General features: G+C 36.4%; 1 protein-coding gene across 21 annotated transcripts in view; it reads right to left on the bottom strand.

Moving 5' to 3' along the window:
* Positions 1-26,637, bottom strand: part of NKTR (natural killer cell triggering receptor) — a 44,411-nt gene that overhangs the window by 5,179 nt on the left and 12,595 nt on the right. For 5 of the 21 annotated variants that reach the window (XM_086366151.1, XM_086366150.1, XM_086366153.1 and 2 more), the window contains exons 4-14: positions 26,324-26,431; positions 25,053-25,097; positions 23,185-23,272; positions 14,186-14,215; positions 13,602-13,747; positions 12,439-12,661; positions 11,855-12,010; positions 8,884-8,971; positions 8,248-8,393; positions 3,675-6,554; positions 165-260 (exon numbers count right to left, since the gene is read on the bottom strand). In XM_086366151.1, coding sequence (XP_086222277.1) covers positions 165-260; positions 3,675-6,554; positions 8,248-8,393; positions 8,884-8,971; positions 11,855-12,010; positions 12,439-12,661; positions 13,602-13,747; positions 14,186-14,215; positions 23,185-23,272; positions 25,053-25,097; positions 26,324-26,431 — 4,006 coding nt within the window. Of the gene's footprint in view, positions 1-164; positions 261-3,674; positions 6,555-8,247; positions 8,394-8,883; positions 8,972-11,854; positions 12,011-12,438; positions 12,662-13,601; positions 13,748-14,185; positions 14,216-14,894; positions 14,968-17,093; positions 17,122-23,184; positions 23,273-24,718; positions 24,747-25,052; positions 25,098-26,323; positions 26,432-26,637 lie in introns of all 21 variants that reach the window. The other 16 variants (XM_086366170.1, XM_086366166.1, XM_086366172.1 and 13 more) reach the window with 7 other exon arrangements.

Raw genomic sequence — 26,637 nt, 5'->3', positions numbered from 1 at the left:
TAAAGAAAGTCACTGGGAAAAGAACTGGGTGGGGAAGGGGAAGACAGGTGGGACACTGGTTTGGTATTGAGCAATGACAAGACCCTTTTCAACAGCTACTCCACTCTGCCTGTGCAGGGAGATAGACTGGAAACCACATTGTAGGGTGGGATTCACGAGGTCACCTATGACTTTTGTAACTGCGGTAGGAACTGCTCCGGCTCCTTGTGCGGCCTCTGCTATACCACCCTCTGCTCCGACTTCTAGAGTAGCTTCTTGATCTACAATTAAGAGTGGAAAAAATATAATTATATTAACTCATTATGCTGTTAAGATTAATTACTAGTAGGGCAGGAGTGGGAAAACCCAATAGAGGAAAGGTCTTTGGAAAGGTCTCTCATAAACTCCTCACAGCAGGTATGACAAGAGATGGCTAATGAGAGTTTAAACTGAACAGAATGAAATAAATAAAAAACAGAAAAGGCTGATACAGGTATGTTCACAGGAGCCGTTTCTGTAATACCAGCAAGAGGAAACAACCCAAATCCTCATTAACAGCAGAATGGGTTTTAAAACAATTATCAGATATATACTGAAATATCCTAACGTAGGAAAATTAACTACATTTACATGTATCAACACAGTTAAATCTTGGGAACATAATGTTGAGTGAAAAAGGCAAATATACATATACATATAAAAAAAGGATTCTATTTGAAAACAACAAAAAACATTATATATAGATAGAAACATTTATAGAAAGACAACAAAGAAAAACAAGAGTATTATAACAGAAGTTTAGAATAATATTTAACTCTTGGAGAGAAGAGAGAAAGTAGGGTAGCTTCAGGTTGGGCTCTATTATGTCAAAGCTCTATTTTTTAAGATAGAAAATTATTTTCTATACCTTAATCATTTGTATGTTTTATACCTCAATCATTAAAAAATTTATACCTATTTAATATTTAATAAAACAAACAAGAAACTTAATGCAAATTTGCCCCCACCCTGCATTCACTTGGCTCCCAAACCTTTTCCACCTAGTTTGTACCTGTCATTCAGGATCAGAACAATAACCCTGTGTATATGCTCCTTACGTAATATCTTTACAGGTTGTAGTTAGTATATACTTACGTTCTGGAAGACAGGTGCAGTTTATTTGCAAAGACATTCTATTCTCATAAGATTCTAGTCATTTACTCAAACAATTACAGGGTAACTCTGTGAGGTGGCTAAAAGATGAGTAGCAAACAGTCCTTGATTCCACCAAGTTCACAGGCCAGAAGGCGAGTCAGGCCCGGGTGGGTAACCAAAATAGGGAGGCACAGTTCAGCTATCTCAAATCTACCACCTGTGAGCTGCTCAACTTAAGAGCAAAATTCTCAGCATTTCTGAAATGAAACACTACCCACTCCAAATGCAGGGGTAGGAAGGAAGATGACAGTGACCAGAACCACCAACAGCTCAGAGTTATCTGAGGGTGAATGCCAGGTAGACAATGAGCAGACAGCAGCAGACTGCAGAAGCTAAACAGGCACCTGCATCTAGAATATGAACCCAGAGAGAAAAGGCCAGAATTCACCAGCTCTCTGGGGCTTGCCGTGAATCAGAGCCCGAGGAAGAAGAGAAGCCCACACTCAAGCAGGAATGGTCTGAGGGATGAGGAGAGCCAGCAGGGTGCTTCCAGAAGGACTGAAAACATGCCCTGGCACTGGCCATGCAGAAATACCTGAAAATCTTAAGTCAGCTGAGTGAGATGAGGGGAGGAAGGCACAGACTACATACTGCAAGCAATTTAAGAGTAAGTGGGAGATGGTTATTATAGATGGTAAATGTTGTTTCCTATTTTTAAAGAAATCTGGGTAAGTGAAAAAAAAACTAGGAAGAAAAAAGTTAAAGATTCTTAGTCTATTTCAAGTTAAAGTGATGAAAATCAAGCACAAAATAATAAAGGATATGAGTAAGAGACAGTGAGGTAAAAACCATGAAAAGTTTACAAGAAAAGAATACAAATTAGTTATTAACTTCATACCACCATCACTTTTTTCAGTTGTAAAAATGCTCATTCTCTGCATTATCCAGTCTATGTCAATGACAAAAGTTAGATGTAACTTGAACCAAAAATCAATCAATCAATCAAAAGATGATCACTTTTTTACCATTTCCTGCCCCCTGAATAAAGATCAACTAGATGCATGTCTTGGGGCAGCCAACTTGGTCTCTCTGGCCCTCACCTTCCACTCGTATAAAATGGAGGGTTAAATTACTGATTTCTAAATCCTACATATTCCGTAAATGTTCCAGGAGCCCCCACGAGAGATCCCACCCATGACAAAGGTCATGCAGAGAAGACCTGACAGGCAAAGGCAGATGAGGACTCGAGGGATTCCCTGGACCTGCTTGAGCATCTACCCCGAAACCAAAATCTGTCTGTCTACTGTTTACTATATTATGCCTTTCAACCACTCTTCTGATATTAGCAGGGGGCTATCCCCGACCACCTTTCTCTCGAGAAAATCAACTTAGGACTCTAAGTTAATAAGTCTCCTGGGCATGAAAGGAATACTTCTATTCTAACCCCTCTGTTGGCATTCTAGCTTGCTTCACAGGTTTTTCCTTACTCTTACAACTAACGCACATGATTGTTCACAACTTCCCAACCATGAAAGGCACGGGAAGCCTAAACATTCTAAAAGTCCTAATGGGCATAGAGCCCTTTAAGGGGTGAAAAATTATTAGAATAGTACTGGTAAAGGGCTTCATTATTGGGCCAATGCTTGCTGCCAAGTTCCCATATCCCTTATCCCTTGTGCACCTGGGAGTGCATTAGTTAATGTAGTTGCAATGTAAGAAAAACAAGTAGTAGCCTTGGTATTAACCACATCAGACCTTTGAGCTAATAAGTTCTTTCCTTGTTGTGACCCACTGTACCTTTGCTCCATGAAAATATAACTGTTTAGTACTTTCTGAGGCTGACACAGATTAGAAATATAAAGAAAAAACATTTCAAGGGAAAACAAGTTTTCTGGTTGATCAACCTTTTATCAAAAAAGGGTCATAAAATGTCAACAGGCCTCCAGGCCAGAAGATAATGTACATAGCATAAGACCCTTGTTTATGGAAAGGCATACAGAAAAAAACCCTGGTTTCGATAAGGGCAAAACTGCTGGAGTGTTTGGGCTGACTCTGCATGACCTTGCATCTTTCATTTTCCTCTATGTACAAGTCAGGGTATAAAGCTCCTTTTGAAAATAAAGTTATGGGCCTCGCTCACTGAAGCTTGGCCTCCCCGTGTCATTCATTCGCCGATGCCGTTCATCTTGAGGGTATCCCTGGACTCTGCTGAGGCTGGTCCCCAGCAGTAAATGCAAGATTCCCTTCTAAGGTATGACTGATAGCAGAGAGTGGGCTTACACCTTTAAAGATGGAGACCCTGTCCCTTATCATGGCAACGCATTGCAAATACCAGGGAGCTTTAACTAACAGCAACAGTTGTTTACCCTGAGCCCAAACTTCTTCCCCTGAAATCTCTACTCCCTGTGTCTTCAGTCTGCTCTGTGAGTCACATAGCACAAGCCTTCTCCTTATTTCCTCCCAGGTATTTGGAAACAGTGGTCTTGTCCCTAACTCTGATGTTCTTCCAAACAAAATGGTAACGGACTCTGCTTGGGAGACAAAAAGAGAGTAACACTCACCGATAAGATGATGTGGAACTTCTCGATCGACTTCTTGAGTGACTATAGGAGACAGACCTTGTTCTGTGTCTTGATTTGGTCTCAGACTTACTTCTAGATCTACTTGGACTCCTGGACTGGCTATCACCATCTCGACTAGGTGTCTGTTCATCACTTGAACTCTCTTGATTTCTTGGCCTCCGGTTTAAGCGTGCCGTCTTTCTTACTTCATCAAAGAGAGACCCAGGCCGAACTTTATTTTTGCTTTTAATTTCTATTCTCAAACCCTGTGGTTTCATTTCAGGCATAGCAGTCAGTGCCTTAACGTCCGTAGCACTAGATGTGGTAGCAGATGGTGCTGCAAGGTTCCCCACACCTTGCAGGGGCTTCCATTTATTATCCACAAGGCTCGTCTGGCTTTTCTCAGCTACCTCGTTCTTTATAGTACTTTCTACAGCACTGGTCAAGCTGGCAGAGCCGCTGTCCTGTTTGCCCATCTCACCCAACATTTTGATTTCTGACATACTGCTTTCCTGTTTGCTCAACTCTGCCTCAGGATACTCTGCTGCCATATCCTGCTTTAGAACAATGCTTATATCTGGGGTATCAAGCCTTGAATTTCCTAGAGGGGAAGTCCCCTCGGCCTTTCCTGGGGAGCTCCGATCAGGAGTGCAAATCTCCATGTTGTCATCTGCTTGTAGCATATCCTCTGCTCCGCTTGGGATGCTCTCTTCAATATGCTGAATGTTTGGGGGAGAACGGACTACATTTTCATCAGTGTTTACGGTTACAGGAGAAGTGCTGAGTTTAACACCATCTTTAGTAGACTGGTCAATATCTGATGACACTGTTGTGCTATGTTTACCTGAAAGGCTGCTGTCTTCACAGGGCTTCTTAGTTTGGGGAATATTTTCTTTTATGGTTTCACTGTTCTCAGAAACTTGCTTTTTCTCTTTCGCCTCCTGAGTAACTTGCTTTTCATTAATCTCCTCCTCCTCCTCTTCACCAAATTCTAGTGGAGGCTGCCAGTGAAATGCTTGTTTTCGTTTTGGAGTCTTGTGCTTTTTATCTTTTTTCCCTTTTAATTTCTCTTTTGCTTTTTTGGTGTGTTCCCTTTTAATATTCTCCTTTGAGCTGTGTTTATGCTTGTGTGGCTTTCCTCTAGTGTTTTCTGAATTGGAATAGAATTCCTCAGAATCAGAGGTTAAGGAGCGCTGTTTGCTTGATTTCCAGGCACTGTTACCATCAGGCAGTAAAGTATTTGCTGAAGACTTAGTTGTGGGTTTGGCTTTGATGTGAATTTCACCAGACTCTGACTCAGAATCCGAAGTGGCCTCACCTTCCTCCTTATCAGAAGATGGCCGGGGACTATTTTTATTGTTTTTAGTTACATCTCGTTCAGAATTTGACTCAGAGTCCCATTTACTCCCAGCATAATTCTTCCTTTTGGGCTTACTGCTATTTCTAAAGTGATCAGAAAGATTTTCTTTCAAAGTTCTTTTTTTTGAATGAGGGCATTCCCGTTCAGGCCTAGATTTGTCATCTCTGTTTCTCTCTTGTTTATTATTCACTTCCATTTGGACTTGCTTCTCCTGGGCTGACTGCGTAACCTGAACACTTGACTGTTCACTGTCTGAAGAGTAATCTAAAGATGATCTGCTTTCACTGTACTTTCTATGACATGAAGACTTGGCTCTGCCTTTGACATATCTGTTACGAAGTGCTTTTTCAGAGCTGCTGCTGTGCCTTCTATTTGAGGTATAACTTTTTTTCCCACTGGATCTAAATTTTCTCTTGGCTCGTCTTCCATCATCACTGCTAACAGAAGAGTATGAAGATGATCTACTACACCGTGAATGGTCACTGTATTTATTTCGTGAATGAGATCTAGATGAGGGAGACCTAGACCGTGAATGTGAACTAGCTAAACTTCGAGACCTTGTGTATGATCTGGAATAAGATCTACTCCTAGAAGATCTGCTCCTTGACCTTGGTGAACTTTCTGAACTTCTATCACTGTATTTTGAATAAGCACTACGATCACTTTCTGAATTTTTTTCTCTTTTATGGTAGGATGATGAACTACCAGTCTCTTTAATATTTGCTAAACTATAAGTGCTTTGGATGGGCAGCAAATGGGTTGTTTTAGCTTTCATTTCCTGGATTCGTTCATAAGAGGGCTTCCAGGGCTTCTGCCCAGGCTTCCACCTTGAAGGAGGGGGGCTGTCACTCAGTGGTATAACAGGAATATTTTCTGCCACCACTGGTTGTACTACAACATTTTCATTTTGTGTCACTGTTGCTCTTAAAGGTTCTGTTTTAACAGGTTTATTTTCACTTAACTGAGAGGCTGTTCTTCTTGGTGATTTTGATGCTGTTCTTTGGTGCCCCGACTTAGAACTAGATCTGGACTTTGATCTACTTCGAGAATGTGATGAAGATTTTGAGGCAGTCCTTGATCTTGAGCTTCCTCTAGAATAAGACTGCGAGTGAGATTTTGATCTGTATGAGTCTCTGCTGGAATGCGTTGAAGAGCTCTGGTCATCCTTATCAGATTTAGACCAATCCCTCTTGGACGAGTGATGAGATGAAGACGAGGAAGAATGAGATCTCCTTTCTCTATCACATGAGGATTTCACTCGTCGGGTTGAAGATTTTAAGGATTCTATGTCAGACGGTACAACAATCCTTCTTTTCTTAGTCTGTTTGTGCCTTCTGCAATGTTTCTGCTTTTTAGCTTTCTTTTTATGCTTAACCTTTTTCTCTTTTCTGCGTTTTTTATGGTGACCATCAGAGTGTCTTGCTGTACTCAGATCTGAATAATACCCATTATAGGACCACGATCGGGATCTCTGGGACAAGCTCCTTTCATCCCATCGGCTTGAAGAGGGATCACTTAACCTATAAAAAGGACATAATATGCAGGCAGTTATGTACAAGCATGTTTTCTAAGCTTTAAAATTAAAACACATTTGTTGTCAATACTAGGCATCAACAAAAGCCTAGTTAACAACCAAGTACTAACTCTATCAATGCTTTAAGCACATGTAGGAAGGATAAAGCAAATAGTTGATAGGCCTGGTCCTGAAATTATAAAACTTCAAAGAAATAACTGTTAACAGATTCACTTACAAAAGGATTTTTCCAGAGTCAAATCAGGAATTTTCAAATTTGATAGGAAAACAGTTTTGAAAAGCAAACCAACTAATTACAAAAGCACTGCTCACCTACCACATTCCTGGCTTTGATCTGCTCAATAATGCTCTGCCTCCAGAAATAATTTCTGAGGGAGTCAAATCAAATTCCCAAACAACTTGCTGATTCTCTGTAGATACAGGATAACAGCCAAAACTTTAAGAGAAGCCTCCCTTTTTTTTGGCTGCATGACTTGTGAGATCTTAGTTCCCCGACCAGGGATGGAACCTGGGACCTGGTAGTGAAAGCTCCAAGTCCTAATCACTTGATCACCAGGGAATTCCTGACAATCCTCTTTTTCTTTCTTTTTTTAAAAAATAACCTTATTTATTTTTGGCTGTGCTGGGTCTTCCTTGTTGCATGTGCTTTCTCTAGTTGTGGCAAGTGGAGGCTACTCTCTAGTTGCAGTGCATGGGCTTCTCATTATGGTGGCTTTTCTTGCACAGGCTCTAGTGCACATGGGTTTAAGTAGCTGTGGCTCCCAGGCACAGACTCAACAGTTGTGGCACACAGGCTTAGTTGCTCCAAGGCGTGTAAGATCTTCCCAGATCAGGGATTGAATCCGTTTCTCCTATACTGGCAGGTGGATTCTCTACCACTGAGCTATCAGGGAGGCCTGCCTCTTCTTAAAACTAGCATGACTATTGTTTTATCTCAGGATCATAGAGGTGATCATAGACTTTTCCTTAAGGTTTTAGTTAAACTACTTAGTACAGAAATTGGGGGAAAAGTACATGAAAACTAAGATGCAGGCTTTACAATATCAGTGCTAATGTCAGAGCTCAAAACTGTTCTCAGTGCTACCATATCCATACCACTTGCACACAGCAGATCACACACCTTGTCCTCCTTCTCTGAACTCTGAACCATTCCATTGGATGGCCACAGAGAAAGAGAATTCTACACAGGGTCCCATTGGTATATTTTGCACTAGCTATTCTGGGGCCAGCCCCACTTCTAAAATAGATATTCCACTGTGGAGTGTCACTGAAGACAAGAGATGGGTACACTGCTGAAGAAGCAACAGTCCCTAGGGTCAGAAGTTAACACACACAATGGCTACAAATTTTTTTATCTACCATCAGTGACTACAAAAAAAGAGGCTATGAGAGAATCTGCTATGTAAGTTAAAAAAAATAAAGTCCTGATTATTGCTAAAATTAAACAAGAAATCTTTAAGAAATTCAGTAGGGTAATGGTCTTGTGAGAGAAAATAGAATTTTGATTTAAAAGTATCCAAAGCCAATCAGCCCTCCTTCCATTTCATCAAGCATTCCCAAATGTATTCTCTGGTGACAATCTAATTTTAAATATAAATCTTTAGTGAAAAACCCAGAAGTATGTCTCTATCCCCTTAAGACTTAAAATATAGCAGAGATAGGATTATACTTTTACTTACTTATCTCCTTTACTCCATTTTTCTCCACTAGGTGGTCTATATGCTCTTAATCTCTGCATTTCTTCTTTCCAGTGAGGAGGAGTTTCACTGCTATCATCATCATCTGATTCAGAACAGGATCTTGATCTTGGAGGTGTGTGATAGCGCTTTAAAAACAAAGTTAGGAATAACTATTTAAAAAATACTTCCCAACTGTAATCTGCTATAGGACAGGTAAGCATAAGACTCAATCTTGGATGCCATTTAAATGCAATAATAACTGAAGTACCATAATGATGGTATAAAGTTAAATCAAACTAAAAGAAATAGGAAAGGCAGATATTCACCTGTAATCACACATAAACTTTTCCTTAGAAGTCCTAATGGTTATACTCATTAGCTTATTCAATATACTAAGATTTCTGAACATACTATTTCACATTCATTTCAATATTTAAACCCATTCAAACATAGCAATAAACACTGATCTAACAGCAGTGCCTTCGCATAGCTACATATTAATTTAAGAGAATACAACTAGCTCCCTGGACAGACTTTGGACTACGCCTAAGATTAAAGCTAGGATTTGCCTATAGGTAAAAACATTTTACTGCTCAGATAACTAATTTGAAAAAAATTAAGTTTTAACACACATACAATTGTGCCCCTTCCTTTAATCTTCCGTCCAGACTTTGACACAGATGGTTTCTGGTCACTTACAGTGGGTGTAACATCAGGAATTTTCCTGGAAAAGAAGATTGAAAATTAAAAATAAACAAATGCTAGGCAGTTTTCTCAGTGTGTAAACGGAGAATTTATGTTCCTTTAATACAATAACAGTTCACTTAGATCTAACACTTTTATAGAATGAGGCACTCCACATGACCTAATTTTCTAAGCAAATCCTCTGTTATTTTTTAAATCTTTATTGGAGTACAGATGATTTACAATGTTTTGCTAGTCTCAGGTGTACAGCAAAGTGAATCAGTTATTTATATATACATATATCCACTCTTTTTTGAAATTCTTTTCCCAGATAGGCCATTACAGAAAATACTGAGTGAGTTTCCTGTGCTATAAGTAGGTTCTCATCAAAAAAATCCTTTAAATAAATGTTAACAGATATCATTAAAGGCATTATTAGTTCATTTAATTCTCATAACAATACTATGAGGTAGGTACTATTATCAACTCCTTTTTAAAAATAAAGAATTTTAAGATTACAGTTAAGAATGTTGTCCAACGTCACATAGAGGAATGAAACATGACTTTTACAACCATGATATAACAGGGTTTTCCCAGCCAGGAATCTGGCTCCAGATAAACATACAATGCCACTATAAGAAAACCTTACTAAAAAGTATATTATAGTTTTTTCGGTTATTTCATATTCATGATATCATTTGATTCTCACAATGAAAGAAGCCGGTACTCTTGGTAGACAACTGTTTACCTCATTTTCCTCATGAAGAACACATCACTGAACCAAATGACCTGCCTCTAACTGTTCAGCATGAATTAATGTTCATCTGGTATCTTTTACATGGCTGATCCAACGTTGCCACTCTCCACCTCCTTCCCCACAACATTCCAATTTACTCTGTTGTATGGCCCAGAAACTGGTATTTTTAAAAGCTTGCCAAATTACACTGAAGTGCAGCTGAACATGAGAACAAATGAATTAGAGCAAGTGTAGAATCCAGCTTCTGCTAAACAAAGTATAAGTGGTAATGAGCTTGCTGCTGCTGCTAAGTCGCATCAGTCGTGTCCGACTCTGTGCGACTCCATAGACGGCAGCCCACCAGGCTCCCCTTGTCCCTGGGATTCTCCAGGCAAAAACACTGGAGTGGGTTGCCATTTCCTTCTCCAATGCATGAAAGTGAAAAGTGAAAGTGAAGTCGCTCAGTTGTGTCCAACTCCTAGAGACCCCATGGACTGCAGTGCACCAGCCTCCTCCATCCATGGGATTTTCCAGGCAAGAGTACTGGAGTGGGGGTGCCATTGCCTTCTCCGATAAAGAACTTAACTGCTGGCAAATTCAGTAAGATGGCAAGCTCTATAAGGCTGTCAGTCCCTGTTTCTTATCCTTTCATATTGCATATCTTGCATTCTTAGCACATTAATTTTAGCTCCCAAGTGACTGATCAAATCTCAAGCATTCTAATGAAATAGATCAACTTGCTATCTTTGTTATGACACAACTATTTACCAATTATGATTTAAAATTATTCTGCAGGATATAACTTCCAAAGATATTATGTAACCAAAGAGGAGCAATGACCAAATAAACTCACCAATGATATTCAACCATAAATACAAGACAGTGGTATAAACTACTTAAAAAAAATACCAGATAATAGGGGTCAGCAAACTTTTTCTTAAAAGTCGAAGAGAAAGTATTTTAGGATTTCTAGGCCAAGAAGAAAATTAAAGATGATTATGTAACAAAAAGAAAACAAGTTTTCACAAATGTTTTATCAATGAAATTTGAAATATAATACACTGTGATGTGTAGTGCACTGAACAGCATATATACCAATGACAGCACCACATACAAACTCTCTGCAACTCCTCAATCCTGCTGCTATAGCATAAAAACGGCCCAAGAAAATAGTGAACAAATGGATATGGCTGTGTTCCAGTAAAATTTAATGGACACTGAAATTTGAATTTCATACAATTTTCACATATCACAAAATATTATTATTCTTCTGATTTTTTCCCACAAACATTTAAAAACATAAAAATCACATTTAGCTCATGGGCTGCACAAAACCAGACAAGAGGCTGAATTTAGCCCACGGAGGACTGTAGTTTGCCAACTCCTACTAGATGACACTGAAATTGACCTTTCAAGTTTCCTACTTTCTGGAAACTAGATGGATTTGATCAATGAATGGTGTTTTGTATTTTAAGATTTGTTCACAAGACAGAATTCTTAGAATTTTAAAATATCTAACGGTCTAAACAATAATCTTCTATAGAGACTTAACTGTGAACAGGGACATCTCTATAACTTTTCAGACTTCAAAATAACTCAATTGCCAATTACCCCAACCACTTTATGGTATTTCTAGTCATACAACATTTCTCTTAACAATTCTAAACTTGAGTGTAACACACAAAATACATTAAGCACTATTTTTTGAGACCAAATCTAAAGCTACATTTTAGCTTTTCTAATATAGAGGAGTTATCACTGAGTAAGTTAACAATAATAACATATGGTACTAAATTATATCCCAAATCACCATGCAATAATTTTGCACTACTAATTGGAGTATGTTTTAAAACCTGACTGGACCCAAAGAGTTCAACTAACCCTCTGTTCTGGTAACCAAAATCTCACCCTCTAATGAAAGGCTAAGTAAATGAAGTTAGTAAAGAAATCTTCCCAGATCTCCACTAAGAACTCTCCCAGGTCAACTTGGCAAATTCCCTTTTTCTATTAGTAGATTACGAATTTTGAAAGATAGGGTCCATGGCATTCATGAATCCAGTATCTCCCACAGTATATTTCAAAGTGCTTTGACTATGGGTCACGCTCAATAAATGAGTGTGCACCTGCAATGAGGTGACAGGAATTATCAGTCAGAGAAACAAAAACATGTAGGTTAATCATCCTTACGGTTCAGGCTCCACTGTGACAAGAGGCATATCTCTTCTCAGTAAAAATCGGTTCTCGGGCACTGGAGGAATCTCTTCTGGGCGGACCACAGGCTTTTCCCTTTTGGCATTTGAATCAACAGATCTTTTTTCATTGGTATCACTCCTCTCAGAATGACTTAGAAAGAACAATCAAATCACCAATTAAAATGTGTATATCTAAATTTTTAGTATTAAATAACATAATTAACAGCAAAAGTACTGATACCTTGCAAATCCCACTAAAAAGGTTAACACAATTTTCATAAACAGAACATATAAAACATGAGTGAGTGAAACAGTCACTGCACTAAAACTCTGATACAAGAATTGCCAAATGATCCTTTCTTTAAGAGTTTTAGGGATTGTTTTTACCTACAAATGCATAAATCTTTGATATAAAACATCTGTGCTACCCTTAGATTTGCAACATTTCAATATAAACTTCCTAAAATACTATCCTTTTCAACAATAGGTAACAAAGATAAGTTTACAGAATCACACATACTGTTCCCATTCCAGGGTGTTTGTTTTCTAGGTAAGACTACCCTGGTGTCTCACACTTACCCTTTTGGGCTTATTATATGTTTATTTCTTGGCTCTTCTGAACTGCTTGCTTCCTTTCGTCTCTTTTTAGAATGTTTAACTTTCGGTCTCCTCTTATGTTTCCTTCTTCTGCTTCTCTCATGTTCAATTTCACTTTCTGAGGATGATTCTGAAGAGGATGAGGAATTGGAAGAGGAATCCGAGACTTCTGAATGAGTTGGCTTCTTCCTTTTTTTCTCAAAAACTTTTAATAAATAGTAATAAAAGTATTAGTACTGGATTTCACTGCCCACCTTTCAGAGTAAAAAGAAATGATTACCAAGTATTATAAAACATGTTTTATATAAAGCCCACTAAAAATTTAAATAAACTTTTTTTCAAGTTGATAATACAACTTGTTGGTGAGATTGTAAGGTAACAAAGCCCTCGTGAAGTTTATTTATTAGTTCAGTCAGATAAGAAAATAAGTAACTACCTAATATAACAAATGATAAATGCTTAAAGAAGAGGGAGGAAAACACAGAGTAAAGGGAACAAGGCAAGTCAAGGTAATTTAAGATAACATTTGAGCAGAGACCTGAAAGAAGCGAGGGACAGGGGTCATGCAGGTATCTGAACAAAGAGTATTCCAGATAGAAGGAACAGCTAGCACAAAGTCCCCAAGTGTCTGGCATGTTTGAGTAAAGATTAACACTGCTGGGAAGACAATGAATATGGAGAGATTAGAGAAACAACAAAAAGCCAGAATCCCTTACAAACCACAGTAAAGACTTTAGTTTTGGTTGACAGAGAGGGAACCCTTGGAGAAGCTGGCTTTGGTTGCTGCTGAGGACTGAAGAGGGTCAGGTGGAAGCAAGAAGACCAGTTACGAAGCTATTATTACTGAGAAAAGATTATACAATGACAGAGGCAAAGTGAACTGTGGTGAGGCTATTGGAATAACCCAGGTAAAAGATATTTGGGTTTGGACCAAGGTGACAACAGGGGAAGTAAAAAGAGAAAGTCAGAGTTGGAAAGATTTCTGATGGATTGGATACAGGCTATGATGTGGAGGCATCAGGGATATTGGTATATTACTCGTAGGAGTTTCTTCCACTACTGAAATCTAGGAGGTATCTTTAAGTTATAGTCTTCAACAAGTGTTACCTGTATCCTAGCTCCCTCTGCACTCAAAACACTCTTACCGTCTTTTGCTGACTTTGTGGCAAGCACCCCGCAGTCAATAACTCGTACATCTGCATACGGTCTACTTGCAGCATCAGTTTTCAGATTTTCAATTTGTTCGATCACTTCAAAACCAGAAATAACTAGTCCAAAGACAACATGCACCCTGTCACAATACAAATTCAAGAAAAATTGGTTTGATGATAGTTAAGCCAAGATTAGTAATCAAGACAATTGTAAATGACATGTCCACAGACCTGAAAATAAAAGTGTCTGATGTATGAAGCAACTAGAAGGAAATTAGAAGTTCTGCTTCATAAAAGGAAAAAAAAAAACCTTGCTCAAACTGGGCCTTAGTTTTCTGCTTTTAAAACAATGATTCTTAACTATTTTACAGTAGAGAGTGTACCAATCAGATTGCACTTGATACTGAGACACCATCCGTGGTCTCAAGACTACTGCATCCTGTGATCCTTAGGGGAGAGCTTGGCTATGAGAGAATAAACCAGAGGTCAAGAGTGCCCCCTTGAGGGTTCACTACGGTCTAATTGGTTGGACTGGCCACCAGCACACCTCCCCAAAATATTAAGAATGTAACTCTTACCCATCCAGGTGTGGAGCAGGTTTTGTGGTACTGTGCAACAAATATCAACACAAAGAAGATGGCAGAAACCAGGTGTTCAGGTGTACAGAGCAGAAGGGTTTAAAAGCACAGCATGTAGAGAACAAAGAAGTAAAGATAAAAAGGGGAAAAAGTTAAACATGATATACACCTAAACTTAATAAGCTTAAAAACAGCAATAGTAGTCATTTTACTGATTAAAAAAACCCTCAAGATGACAATGCATTACAAATTTTTCTCTCTCCAATATGAAGACTATATATATATACATATATGTGAAATAGGTTTGAAATATACAGCATAAATATACATTAAAATTAAAGTTACTCTCAAATCCGAAACAATGACAATAACAAAAACAAACTCAAAACTTATCAAGATAATTAAACAAGAATAAAAAACATCTAGCCATTTGCTTATGGAAAGAAAAGTGTGATCAACACTTAACAAGTGCCCCCCCACACTTAAGTGAGTTTTTCTACTAGTTATTTTTCATACTGAGTCTGCATCTTTTAGGCAGGTAGCTGGAGGTAGGCCTCAACAGCTGTTTTTAGAACTTCCTGCCCCTCTTGCTTCACTTAAGTTGCCACTCAAAACAACTCAGAAAACGCAATAGGGAACAAAATTTTCCATCTGCCAACACTTCTGACCACAAAGTAAGTAATCGTGGATAACATTACAGGTACTTTACATTTCCATGGCCCAAAAACATCCAACTGCTTGCTTTACAGTCACAAATTGGCAGACAGCCACTCTTGGGAAGCCTAGGGGGTATATTATGGTTAAGGCATTTTGAACTCAAGCTGGTTTTCCCATAGCATTTTCACACATCTTCAGACTATGTGAATTATATAGTGGAAAAAAATTCAAAAGTAGATAACTAGACTCTATCACAAACATCTTAGTTTATAAGAAAGAGAAATAGTATTTGAGAGAATCGTCACTGGATTATCAGACCATGTGAAAGCAGTCACTTGTACTAGAAGCTCTAATGTCAATTTTTATTATCATTTTAAGGAAATTCTAAGGAATATAAGTCAATAAAACATAATTTTAGCCTTCAATACTAAAAAGCATTATTCTATCAGGAAATATAACACATATATTTACATTAAGAATTTTTAGTTCTGTAACAGTACTACAGTTTAGCTTTAAAAAATTAAAATATCAACTCAAGAAGTGGCAGAATTTTAAAGGGAATCTTGAGTTTTAAAACCACTAGTCTCAAATTTTCCCTAGAAGATTGAGAAGTGGTAGTTGAAGCCAATGTAACCATAAAAATGAATAAAAACAGAAGAAAAGAAAATGTAGCAAACGGTTAGGCACTGATGCTTAAATCATGAAAGGAGCATCCAAAAACTATCCTGACAGTAACTTTAATACAGAAATGTGCTTCCCATAATTACGCAACTTTACCAAGCACAGTAAAGACAGTAAAAATTAGGACATATGCTAGACAGTGATTCCACTGTATGAAAGATGGAAAGAGATAACAATTTTAAAGGTAAAAAATGTTCTATAATGTAAAGGTTCAGTCTCAAACATGTAGCAGTAAAAACAATGATGTATTAATTAGATATATTTCTCTTCCTTGGGCCTTTCTCTCACAACTCTCAGATATTCTGGTATTGAGGAAAAGTCTATATATTTTCTTAAAACATACAGAATCCAATTCAGTTTGCACCCTGGTTAATAGAAGTGCTGTAAAAACCACCTTAGGGCAAATCTTTGGAACTAATGGTGTAATTAAAAATTTGAACTTACTGCAGTGATGCAGCAAAATACTACTTGAAACTCAATTTGAGAATAGAACCTTTATGACAGATTCAAGTCTTGTTTTTAATTCAAGTGAGAACTGAACACAAACTCAACCTTTAGTGCACTAGCAAGGAAAACAAATGAAAACAAGAGCAATTCTTTCAAGGATAAATTTCAACTGGCCTACTGTGCCTAAACAGGTGTGAATAACTAAGTCTATTACTCGCATCTGCAATTCAGGATGCAGAAATACAAACTTATGATCTAATTGGGTTAGGCTATATAATAAGAATACTGGAAGTAGCTTAACAATAAGAAGCCCTCTGGAATTCTCAGCCCACGTTCTAACAGCAGAAATTCCAAGGTAAAGCAGGCTTACTGGAATTGGGCTGATGGGCAAGGGAAAAAAATTATATGCTTGGTCCAAGCCCTTCAATTCTACTAAAATAGACAACGAGACCTCACCCCACCAATTCTTAATTGATGTTTCAAAACTATACAGCTGTAAGGACCAATGTAGTGATAACATATGCCCAGTAAGTTAAGACCTTAAAGCCAGGAGCTATCATAAATATGTAAGTTTATACATGCTTATGAAAACACACCTGAAGGAGAAATAACCACAAAAACATTTCAAGTTAGAAAAGCTTCCAATATTTTCACATTTCCATTTTCTACTGTCACTCAGATACTGATTTTCCAGTTCCCTTCACCTCTGAATCTGCTTTAAAAATACATGCACAAGGGTTCATCTAAATCTCATAAATCCTAGAAACAGAAAAGTATGACTGATACTGCAAAAAAAGAAACTACATTTTTTTTTTACCATTATCAAAGCAGATTTTGGCCTTATACAGAAAGTAACAGTTCTGTACTGAAATGAGATATAAACCATTATATACAATATACCCCAGTCCCCAAGATGTGTGGGAACTTGGTGGTAACAGGCCACTGAAATTAAAATTATACTTCCCAGGATTTACTATGAACAATAAAACACACTTATTTTACATGTACTGCTGCCACAGATCAAGCAGAAAGTTTTTTTCTTAATGCATATAACAACAGGATTAAAGAGATAAATAAAGGTAAAGAAAGAAAGAGAGAGAGCCTTAGAGTAATGAGACATTACCTTTGGAGCGCACGGTGTAACACTCTTTCTGTAAATTTTACACAAAAATGGCAAGAAATAAATTGTAATACACTTTTAAGACAAGACTGAATCTATGTTTTAATATCAATATAACTTTGAAATTAAATACTTTCAAGTTTTATGCAAAGCAAGAAAGCTTTTTAAAAAGGAGGGCTCTAAATTTTCTTTCACATAGGATATGTATGTAGAGATGAACTATGCTTAAGAAAAGCACTGTGGTTGAAGTGGGAATCTGCTCAGGTCCCTAATATTTGTAACATCACAGTGTGAATAATAGTTAGAAACAAAATATTATATTTCCTTTTATATTCCTAGAAACTGGCTAAGTCAACTAACATCTTTCTCAAAAAGATAATAATGTATCTGGAGTACATACATAAATATAAAAATCTGAATACCCAGGAGCAGTTACTAGAGGTACAAAAACAAAAATCTCAATGGAAAAAACTGAGTTAAGAGACTTCAAAACAAAATTCCAGAGAATACTTTTTACTAATTCACTTCAGATAATTAAGGAACCTTTCATGTTTCTACATTTGAAACCTTTGTTGGTTACACATCACATCAGACTACTATACATTATGAGTTAATGAGCAAATGTTTAGATTGTAGTTTCTGTTCACTGCCATTACACACACTTTTTTAGTTAAGTCACTGAAAATAATAATAATAATAAGGCAGCATACCTAGAATTTTAAGAATCTTCTCAAAGGATAAAAAGGCAAGAGAAATGAAAGTATAAGAAAATGTATGCTGTCAAATCTTGGTTGGCTACAGTACTTTCTTTTCCTCTCAAATGTCTGATTTTCCCCATTATAAAAATTTTTTGTTCAATGAATATACACTGTCTGATCAATTTTAACTCAATTAAAATTTAAACATATCTATTACTATTCAGACCAAAACCCATATTATATACAGTGGACAAAATTCTTTACAGGGGTTTTGGACATACTAAATCTTGAAATATTTAAAAATGTTAAAAGGCATTGATACATGAATGACTGTCAAAGAGTATGTTTCAAATAATGTGGTGTTTCCAATGAATGTTAAGAAAAAAAGTGACTCTATTTGTAAAGTAGTATGAGAGAAGGAAATAAAGACAATCTATTTGTCACAACCTTTAACATGCAATTTTCCCGTTCGACTCCTGAAACTGTAAGAGGCACCAAATTGTACAGAGTAACAAAGCTCATGTAAGGGCAATGGAAACTAACGAACCCACAGTACAGTGCTCTACCTATCATTCCAGAAGCCACTAAAATGGAACAGCTTTAAAAAATTCAGCACTAAAATTAACATAATACACACCAAACACCACAAGATACAGAATTCCGTCCATGCTGCTAACACAAATGTCACACAAACACTAAGTAATATTCAGACTGGATGTCAGGGATGACATTTGATATCCAGAGAATATGGATTATGGTTAAGTGTCATGAAATCTGTTCATGAAAAATCTTTAACATATGAAGGTACTGTTCCTAAAAAAGTAAGGAAAAACTTCTCAGGTTATTAATACTTAGTAGCATTTCTTCTCAAACAAACTCATGAATACGTGGAAAGAAAAAGCATTTCTACCCCCAAATATCAATACAGCTTTGTAAAGCCCTGAAACCGAACCACCCCTCAACTCCTCTTGCTCTGCTACTCTGAAACAATCAGCACTTCTCTCATTCAGGTGAGTAGCTATCCTAAATGACACAGAAGATATCCTAAAATTTATGTTTTCCTCCCACAGTCCTATTTATAACAAGATGTAACAAACAAGATGAACTTTTGTTTAAAGATCAAAGTCCGACTTTTTGACTATCCTATTTTCTTAAATTTTTATAATTATCATGACTGCTAACAGTGGCAAGTGACAAAGCCTGTTCTCGAAGGTTCTGTGGGTATTCCCACTCCCTGGTGTGACATGAGGCCTTCACAGACTAAGCCAAGGGGGATGAGCGTGATCATTACTCCAATATGCTCTACTGCTGCTGCTAAGTCACTCTAGTTCTGTCCGACTCTGTGTGACCCCACAGATGGCAGCCCACCAGGCTCTGCCGTCCCTGGGGTTATCCAGGCAAGAACACTGGAGTGGGTTGCCATTTCCTTCTCCGATGCATGAAAGTGGAAAGTCAAAGTGCAGTCGCTCAGTCATGTCCGACTCTTTGCGACCCCATGGACTGCAGCCTACCAGGCTCCTTTGTCCATGGGATTTTCCAGGCAAGAGTACTAGAGTGGGTTGCCATTGCCTTCTCCATCAATATGCTCTAACAGCAGCCAATGAAGAAACTGGCTGACTTTGGCAAGATGAACCAAAGCTGCTTTGAACTACCTTTCAGACTGATGAAAATTAAGCAACCACAACTATTTCTTTTAGGCAAGACAATATTTGCATATAAATCATTTCATATACTCAAAAATTTAGGATCAACCTATAGAAACACTTTCTTCCTTTAATGTCTGCATTTTCACACCAAAATGTTATTTATATTTGAAAGTGAGCTACAGTTTACAAACAGAAAAGGAAAAACAAAACTAACTCAAGGCATACGGTAAGACTAGATACAAGGTTTCCTGATAGGTTAGTGCTCTAACCCAGGAGAAGAGTTACTTAATACAAACTTATAAATTACCTAACTAATCTCTTTAATTTATGTTATGCAGTATCTTCTTCATCTTTCTGATGAATGAAAGACAATGAATTTCAGAGCCAGACTTGATAGTTATTACTGACAGCTAAAGGACAAGAAAATGCTTTCTTGTGTGTCATATTATTTTTCCAGCAACAGTTGATGCATCTAAAGCTGACTAAAATTAAAATAAATTCAGGGGAATTCCCTGATGGCCCAGAAGTTAGGACTCTGTGCTTTTACTGTTGAGGTTCAATCCCTGGAACTAATATCTCACAAGTCTAAATAAATAAATAAACTCAGAGCAGACGGTCAATAAACCTATGTAGCATACAGTGTTCAGCATGCTCTTTTTAGCCATCAATTTCTTCAAGATTATGAGAAAAACACTATAACCTAGACTGTATATGTCTTTTCGTCCTTATTTAGCATTATCTATAGAACAGAAAGACTGGAATAGAGGATCTCTAAATTCTTTTCTAGTCCTAGGCTTTATAATCCTATAACTTTTATTGCAGCCTCTTCCTAGTCTTTGGCCTAAAAAATAAATAATAATAAAATGAACCCCATTAACATGGTCCTAGGTCTTTGAATTCCTTCAAAAATACCTCAGCATGAACAAACTATTACTTCCTCAGTGATTCATGGGGATAGTGCCATGTATTACTTCTTTCATGTTTCTTGAGCAGTACTATTCCAAAAATAATTAGTTTTCTTCTATTTAGGTCCCTAAAAGCAAAATCACTATGACTAATATAGTAGTAGATATAAGCAATTACTGCAAAAATTATAAATAGCTTTATACAAAAGACAATCTGGTTTTTATCACACACATAATTTTTCCACCCAAAGAAAGCAATATATACAAAAAATTTTAATAAAATGATGTATATGCCTTAGGAAGGAGAGGTCTTAAGTGTTTCAAGTAATGAAGGCAATAGTTTTTACAAAAAGCACAAGAATTCTTGAGAAACATTTTGCTCAAAGTACCCACACTAATTGCACCAAATTTACTCCTTGGAATTACAAGGTAACAGATTTATAACATGAACTGCAAATACCATTTTGCAAGGATTTATTAAATGTCCTTATTAAGCGGAACTATAAAGGCAGTTCTTGGCATTTTATGATCCATTCTCACACTACTCTTTCTTTTTCAGACTGCAGAACTGCTGCTCAAGGTGCCAAAGAAGTGTGGGAGGAGGATAAAATTTAGAAGTCACCAATGGGAAGCTGTCTGACAGCTCAGTGACCATCAACCCTCAGAACCTCAACTTTTAGAGCAATTGTCTGTGATCATCTACACAACTTGAAGATTGTACATTATGCTTTTTCTTAACTACTTCCAATTCCAAATAGATTTGGGCTTGCAAGACATAGATTTTCAAAGATACTTCTATGGGCCACCGTCTCCATTTGACTTACTCTTTGTATAAAAGCAAGGAAACATTTTATTTAGAAAAGTGAATAGTTTTATTTTATCCTGAAACCCCTGAGGAATTGGTACTTTTAGCCCACATAAAAAAAGCACGTGCATAAAAGCTTCTTTAAAAAAAAAAAAAAGAGGATTTTATTTTGTGACTGCAAAAATGTTTAATTACTTCCAAGACTGTTTTTAACTGAAAACTCATTTCCAAAAGTAAATTTCAAACTAGAAGCAGAAAAGTTTCTTTCAATCACAAGTTTACAGTGATCTTAGTGCCATCCATAAGCAGTTAATTATAAAAACAAGGTTAAAACTTAATCCTAATTTATAAATGTTACAATTTTCATTTGGCATTCCTTGTCAAAAGATAGTCCGATGTAAAATTAAGTCATGTAGAAAATAGACATAGCTTTAATTTTGTTTGATGCTAAACATTTCTAGAAAAGACTTAAGCAAATACTAAGTAACAAAAAAACAAGATACTCTAAATTTTTTGAAGTCAGACTCTCATATACTGAATTTTAGTCAATGCATATACATGCATGGGTTTTATCTCTTAATATTTTATAAATAAGCTAATAAGTATGTAACAATGGGAAGAAGCTACTACTACCCGATAAATCAAATTTTAAAATTACTGATTAAAAAAGGAAATCTAAAAGAAACTTTAGAGCCCTCAGATGGTAGCTTTTGACCAATGAATCATTAGTTTATCATGTTCACAGTTCAGATAAGCTTAAAAATGGAAATGGGAAACCTTAATCAAAGAGTAAACAGCTCCTACATTAAGTTTTTCAAAATATTTTCCACTACTTTTTTTTTTGGCTCTCAAGGAGATTAAGAATAGAAAAATATTCTAGTAAAGAAGTGTAGTAACTAATACTCTATGGGATCAAAAAAGATAGAGGAATAACTGTTTTAAGTCTTCTTTTTTTCCTGTACAAATCCAAGCATTATTATCTTCTGTCAGCTTTCCATTTTTAGGACATTCTTGGGAACAGAATGCCCCTTATCTGAACTTTATCAGATCATGTTGGAATTTATTTTTCACACAAACATAAAGTGTGAGATTTATTTTATATGAATACTTTACTCCTTTAAATACAGGGAAGCGCCATTCATACCCATCCATTCAGAAAGATGACAAAATTTTTTTCTGGTATGGAAAAAATATTTCTCCAATATATATAGGATAACTGCAGAAATTTACTTTCAATCAAAAGCATTAAACTCCATACTAGGCAACTACCTTTCATATTTTATATCATGGAGTTATAATAAAAATAGGTTTTAGAATAACTTTACATAAGAACATAACAGAGAGTATGCCAAAAGTCTTTCAGATGAGAAATAACTAAGGTTTTGGTTGTGTATACACGTACATGTAAAAGTGTTTGTTTTTTAAAAAACAAATTTATCATTCTAAAGTTTTCTAAGCAATAACAGCACAAATTTTTGGTGAAAATGAAAGCAATATTGGGTTAGTTCAATTATGCATAGAGATCTCACAAAGTTTAAGACTGCTACAAATGTTGGCTTAACACCAAATCATTTATCTCTATACAGTGTCAGAAAATAATGGCACCTCTCAAACTGGCTCAAAGAACAACAGTAAGAGGGAAAAGCAACCATACTATGGTTTACTCAAACCAACTGCTTTCCACGCCAAGGATACATTCAGTTCCAGTCATGAACAATTTTTTAAATGCTCATCAAGAGTTTATATTCCAATTCAGATTTGATAAACTGAGCCCCCAAATTTGTTAAGAGTCAAAGCCAATTTCTTAAGATGACAACAGAATAATTTACATCTTCAAGTTATGCCTTTTAAGTACCATCCTTCAAATCCAGGATATATTTTTAATACTGAGATGGCTGTTAAGAGCTTACCAGTTACTATAACATAATAAAACTCAAGCTGACAGAACCTAGTAGTAAATTTGGATCAAGGATACCATCTTTCTCATGAACAGCGCTTCTCTGTTTAGGAAAAGCTCATCTCTGAATTATGCCTACTCACATGAAAAACTGGGAACCATTGGTATGTTTCCCTCGATTTGCCATTGACAAAAGGAACGCTCTGTCATGTTTGAGAATAAAGTTTTCATCTGTTTGAAGAAAACACAAATTTGTCAGTCTCCAATTATAAGCCACTTGTAACGTGTAATGTTCAAAGCAGTAAATAGAAAGCAAAGGATGAAATTCCTCTTCTGGTCAGTACAGATACGTGACTATTTCGAAAAAAATTCTTTTAACTAACCAAATAACAAAAGCATAAAAAAAAAAAACCCAGATACTACTTATTTACTACTTAGCTTTGAGAAAAAGAACATATATTTAATACTTTATACAAACAGCCTTAGAACAGTCACTTTTAGTACCAACAGACTTTGGCTAAATGATATTTAAACTATTAACTTTCAGGGAAAACTACCAAGAAAATTAAAAAAAAAAAAATCTTTATAGTAGAGCTCGTTTCTTCCAAATTTCCAATCATCCTGCATAATGCACCATTCATGGGAGCTTTAATAATCCTCTTATGTGCTTAATTTCTATATGGTAAATTTATTACTCAATCAAATTGTTGCTAGATGATGAAACCAACCCTAACCAAAATATTACAGTAAGTTTAGAGACATGCCTAATTAAATCAAGTATGTAGATTCTAATCAATAGGATCAAAAACTATCTAAGGAAGAAAGCCCTGCAAATACAAAAATTTAAATGGCAAGATTCAATTTTAAGATATACATACAAATATCTGCCACAGGCAACAACAATGTTAAAGTGGCCTACAGTATTAATTTCAAATTGCTACATGCTAATGGAATCAGCTCAAGAGCTGTTTGCTACTAGTTCAAAGGAAAACCTCTGTCATAAAGATCACTTAGAGACGGATTTAATTCCAGCAGAAGTATCCTGAAAACTAATTTAAGTTTCCTTTTAACATTGATACAAACAAATCTTTCTTTTGAACAAACAGAAACACAGAAAACTTAAAAAACAAAAACAAAAAAAAGATTACCTTGGGAACAGGCTTCTGAAAAAGAGTAGTAATCCATTTTTCCCCAAAAGAAATATAAAAGACTATTATAACACTGAAGCTATCATGGCATTAAAACCTAGTAATACTGGATCCCATTATAAATTTCTGCAACTGACTTTTCTAAGGCTTTTTGGGGCAAGTGTAATAGTTAGGTTTATGCAAATACTACTGTAGGAATAAAACACAATCATATAGTTCTACTATACAAAAGAAAACATACAAACCTTTGAGAAAGGAAGAAATACCAACTTTTATTCAAAGACACTGTTTGGCTTAGAGGGGAAAAGAAAAAAAAAACTAGACTCTTCACCCTGACGTGGAAATAATAACCCATTGGAAAAAGAAAAAAAGATACAGGTGCATGGATGAAATAGTACACAGAGTTTTCCAAGTCTTCAAGCAATATAAGAAATCCAGTCACAACCTGACCCAGACTCTCCATAAATTTATTAGGAAGGGTGCAAGGGAAAAGAGTTGGAGTTTGTGTTACTGAGCTTCGTTCTCTTACCTTTTCATTTTGCAAAAGACCACATTCTCTATAAACAAAAGAATATGTTGACAGTTTTAGGCAGGAAGATAGGAGTTTTCATGTATATAGTTGCCTAACCTCCATGCTGAAAGTCATGTTTAACCATAAAGTTAGCCTTAATTAATCTTGTCAATTAAAAGTTATATATTACAATATAATTTATCCCCAAGTTCATGCAAATAAAGTATTTTCATGCAGCATTAGTTTCATGCAAAAAGTGAACTATAAGTAAACCTCTTCTCATTAAAAGTACATGATCAAACTTGCTTTATATCAGAAATGAGACAAAAGACCATAAAATATTAAGCCTTACCTTTAAAATAACCACCATAAATTGATTCTCCACCTTTTCCATTACCTGAAAATAATGAGCTACGTTAAACAATGATGAAAACTAAAAAAATACTAACATACATAAGTTACTCTTTATGGTTTTAATTTGCTGAAGGAGTTAACACCTTGTAATTCCTGTAGATGATAAAAATTCTAATAATCCTCAATCAACCTCATTTTTAAACTATAAATCCAATTCCATTATAATAAAAACTATTTTAAAAAATTATCCCCAGAACCCATTTATTTCAAACACTGGCAAAACTCTAAAAGAATAAAACCAATTGAACAATACTTTGGCATTCACTAGAGGGTATTCACCAAATAACTGTATTAAAACTGCATAAAAACAAAACAAAAAACCTCTTAGTATTTTGCTTTTTATAAAAGTGAAAAAGTTGGCTTAAAGCTCAACATTCAGAAAATGAAGATCATGGCATCTGGTCCCATCACTTCATGGGAAATAGATGGGGAAACAGTGGAAACAGTGTCAGACTTTATTTTCCTGGGCTCCAAAATCACTACAGATGGTGACTGCAGCCATGAAATTAAAAGATGCTTACTCCTTGGAAGTTATGACCAACCTAGATAGCATATTCAAAAGCAGAGACATTACTTTGCCAATAAAGGTTTGTCTAGTCAAGACTATGGTTTTTCCTGTGGTCATGTATGGATGTGAGAGTTGGACTGTGAAGAAGGCTGAGCGCCAAAGAATTGATGCTTTTGAACTGTGGTGTTGGAGAAGACTCTTGAGAGTCACTTGGACTGCAAGGAGATCCAACCGGTCCATTCTGAAGGAGATCAGCCCTGGGATTTCTTTGGAAGGAATGATGCTGAAGCTGAAACTCCAGTACTTTGGCCACCACGCTCATGCGAAGAGTTGACTCATTGGAAAAGACTCTGATGCTGGGAGGGATTGGGGGCAGGAGAAGAAGGGGACGACAGAGGATGAGATGGCTGGATGGAATCACTGACTCGATGGACGTGAGTCTGAGTGAACTCTGGGAGTTGGTGATGGACAGGGAGGCCTGGTGTGCTGCAATTCATGGGGTCACAGAGTCGGACACGACTGAGCGACTGATCTGATCTGATCTGACCTGATATATTCTTGGCTTACAACATTCATTCATCCAACAACTATTCACTGACCATCTAATATTTACATCATACTGTGACACAATATTTATAATTAAAATAATGAGGTGCTTTAGGAATTAATACAGTTATTAAGAGCATAACTTTTAGCTCTACCTTCACTGAAGTCCCCACCCTGAATCATAAAGTTTTTAACCACACGATGGAATGTAGAACCTTTATAACATAACTTCTTTCCAGTTGTTTTCCCAAGGCCTTTCTCTCCTGGAAAAAAAAAAGAAATGAAATTTAGCTACAAACATATTCTTCCATGGGAACAACCATTCAATTAGCTCTTTGTCAAATTCCTCCCTGGTATAGGACACTCTAAGACATAAGCAACATTATAAATGTCTTTCCTCCCCATTTTATCTACTGTTTAAAAATATAAATCCAATTACATGTAACAACAACATCATTATGTTCTGCTT

This window comes from Bos grunniens, chromosome 22 (genome assembly GCF_055505025.1).
Source record: "Bos grunniens cultivar Pamir isolate PY7600 chromosome 22, Bosgru_T2T1.0, whole genome shotgun sequence".
Taxonomy (NCBI): Eukaryota; Metazoa; Chordata; class Mammalia; order Artiodactyla; family Bovidae; genus Bos; species Bos grunniens.
The sequence above is the reverse complement of the archived record's forward strand: the minus strand, read 5'-3'. Positions and strand labels throughout refer to the sequence as shown.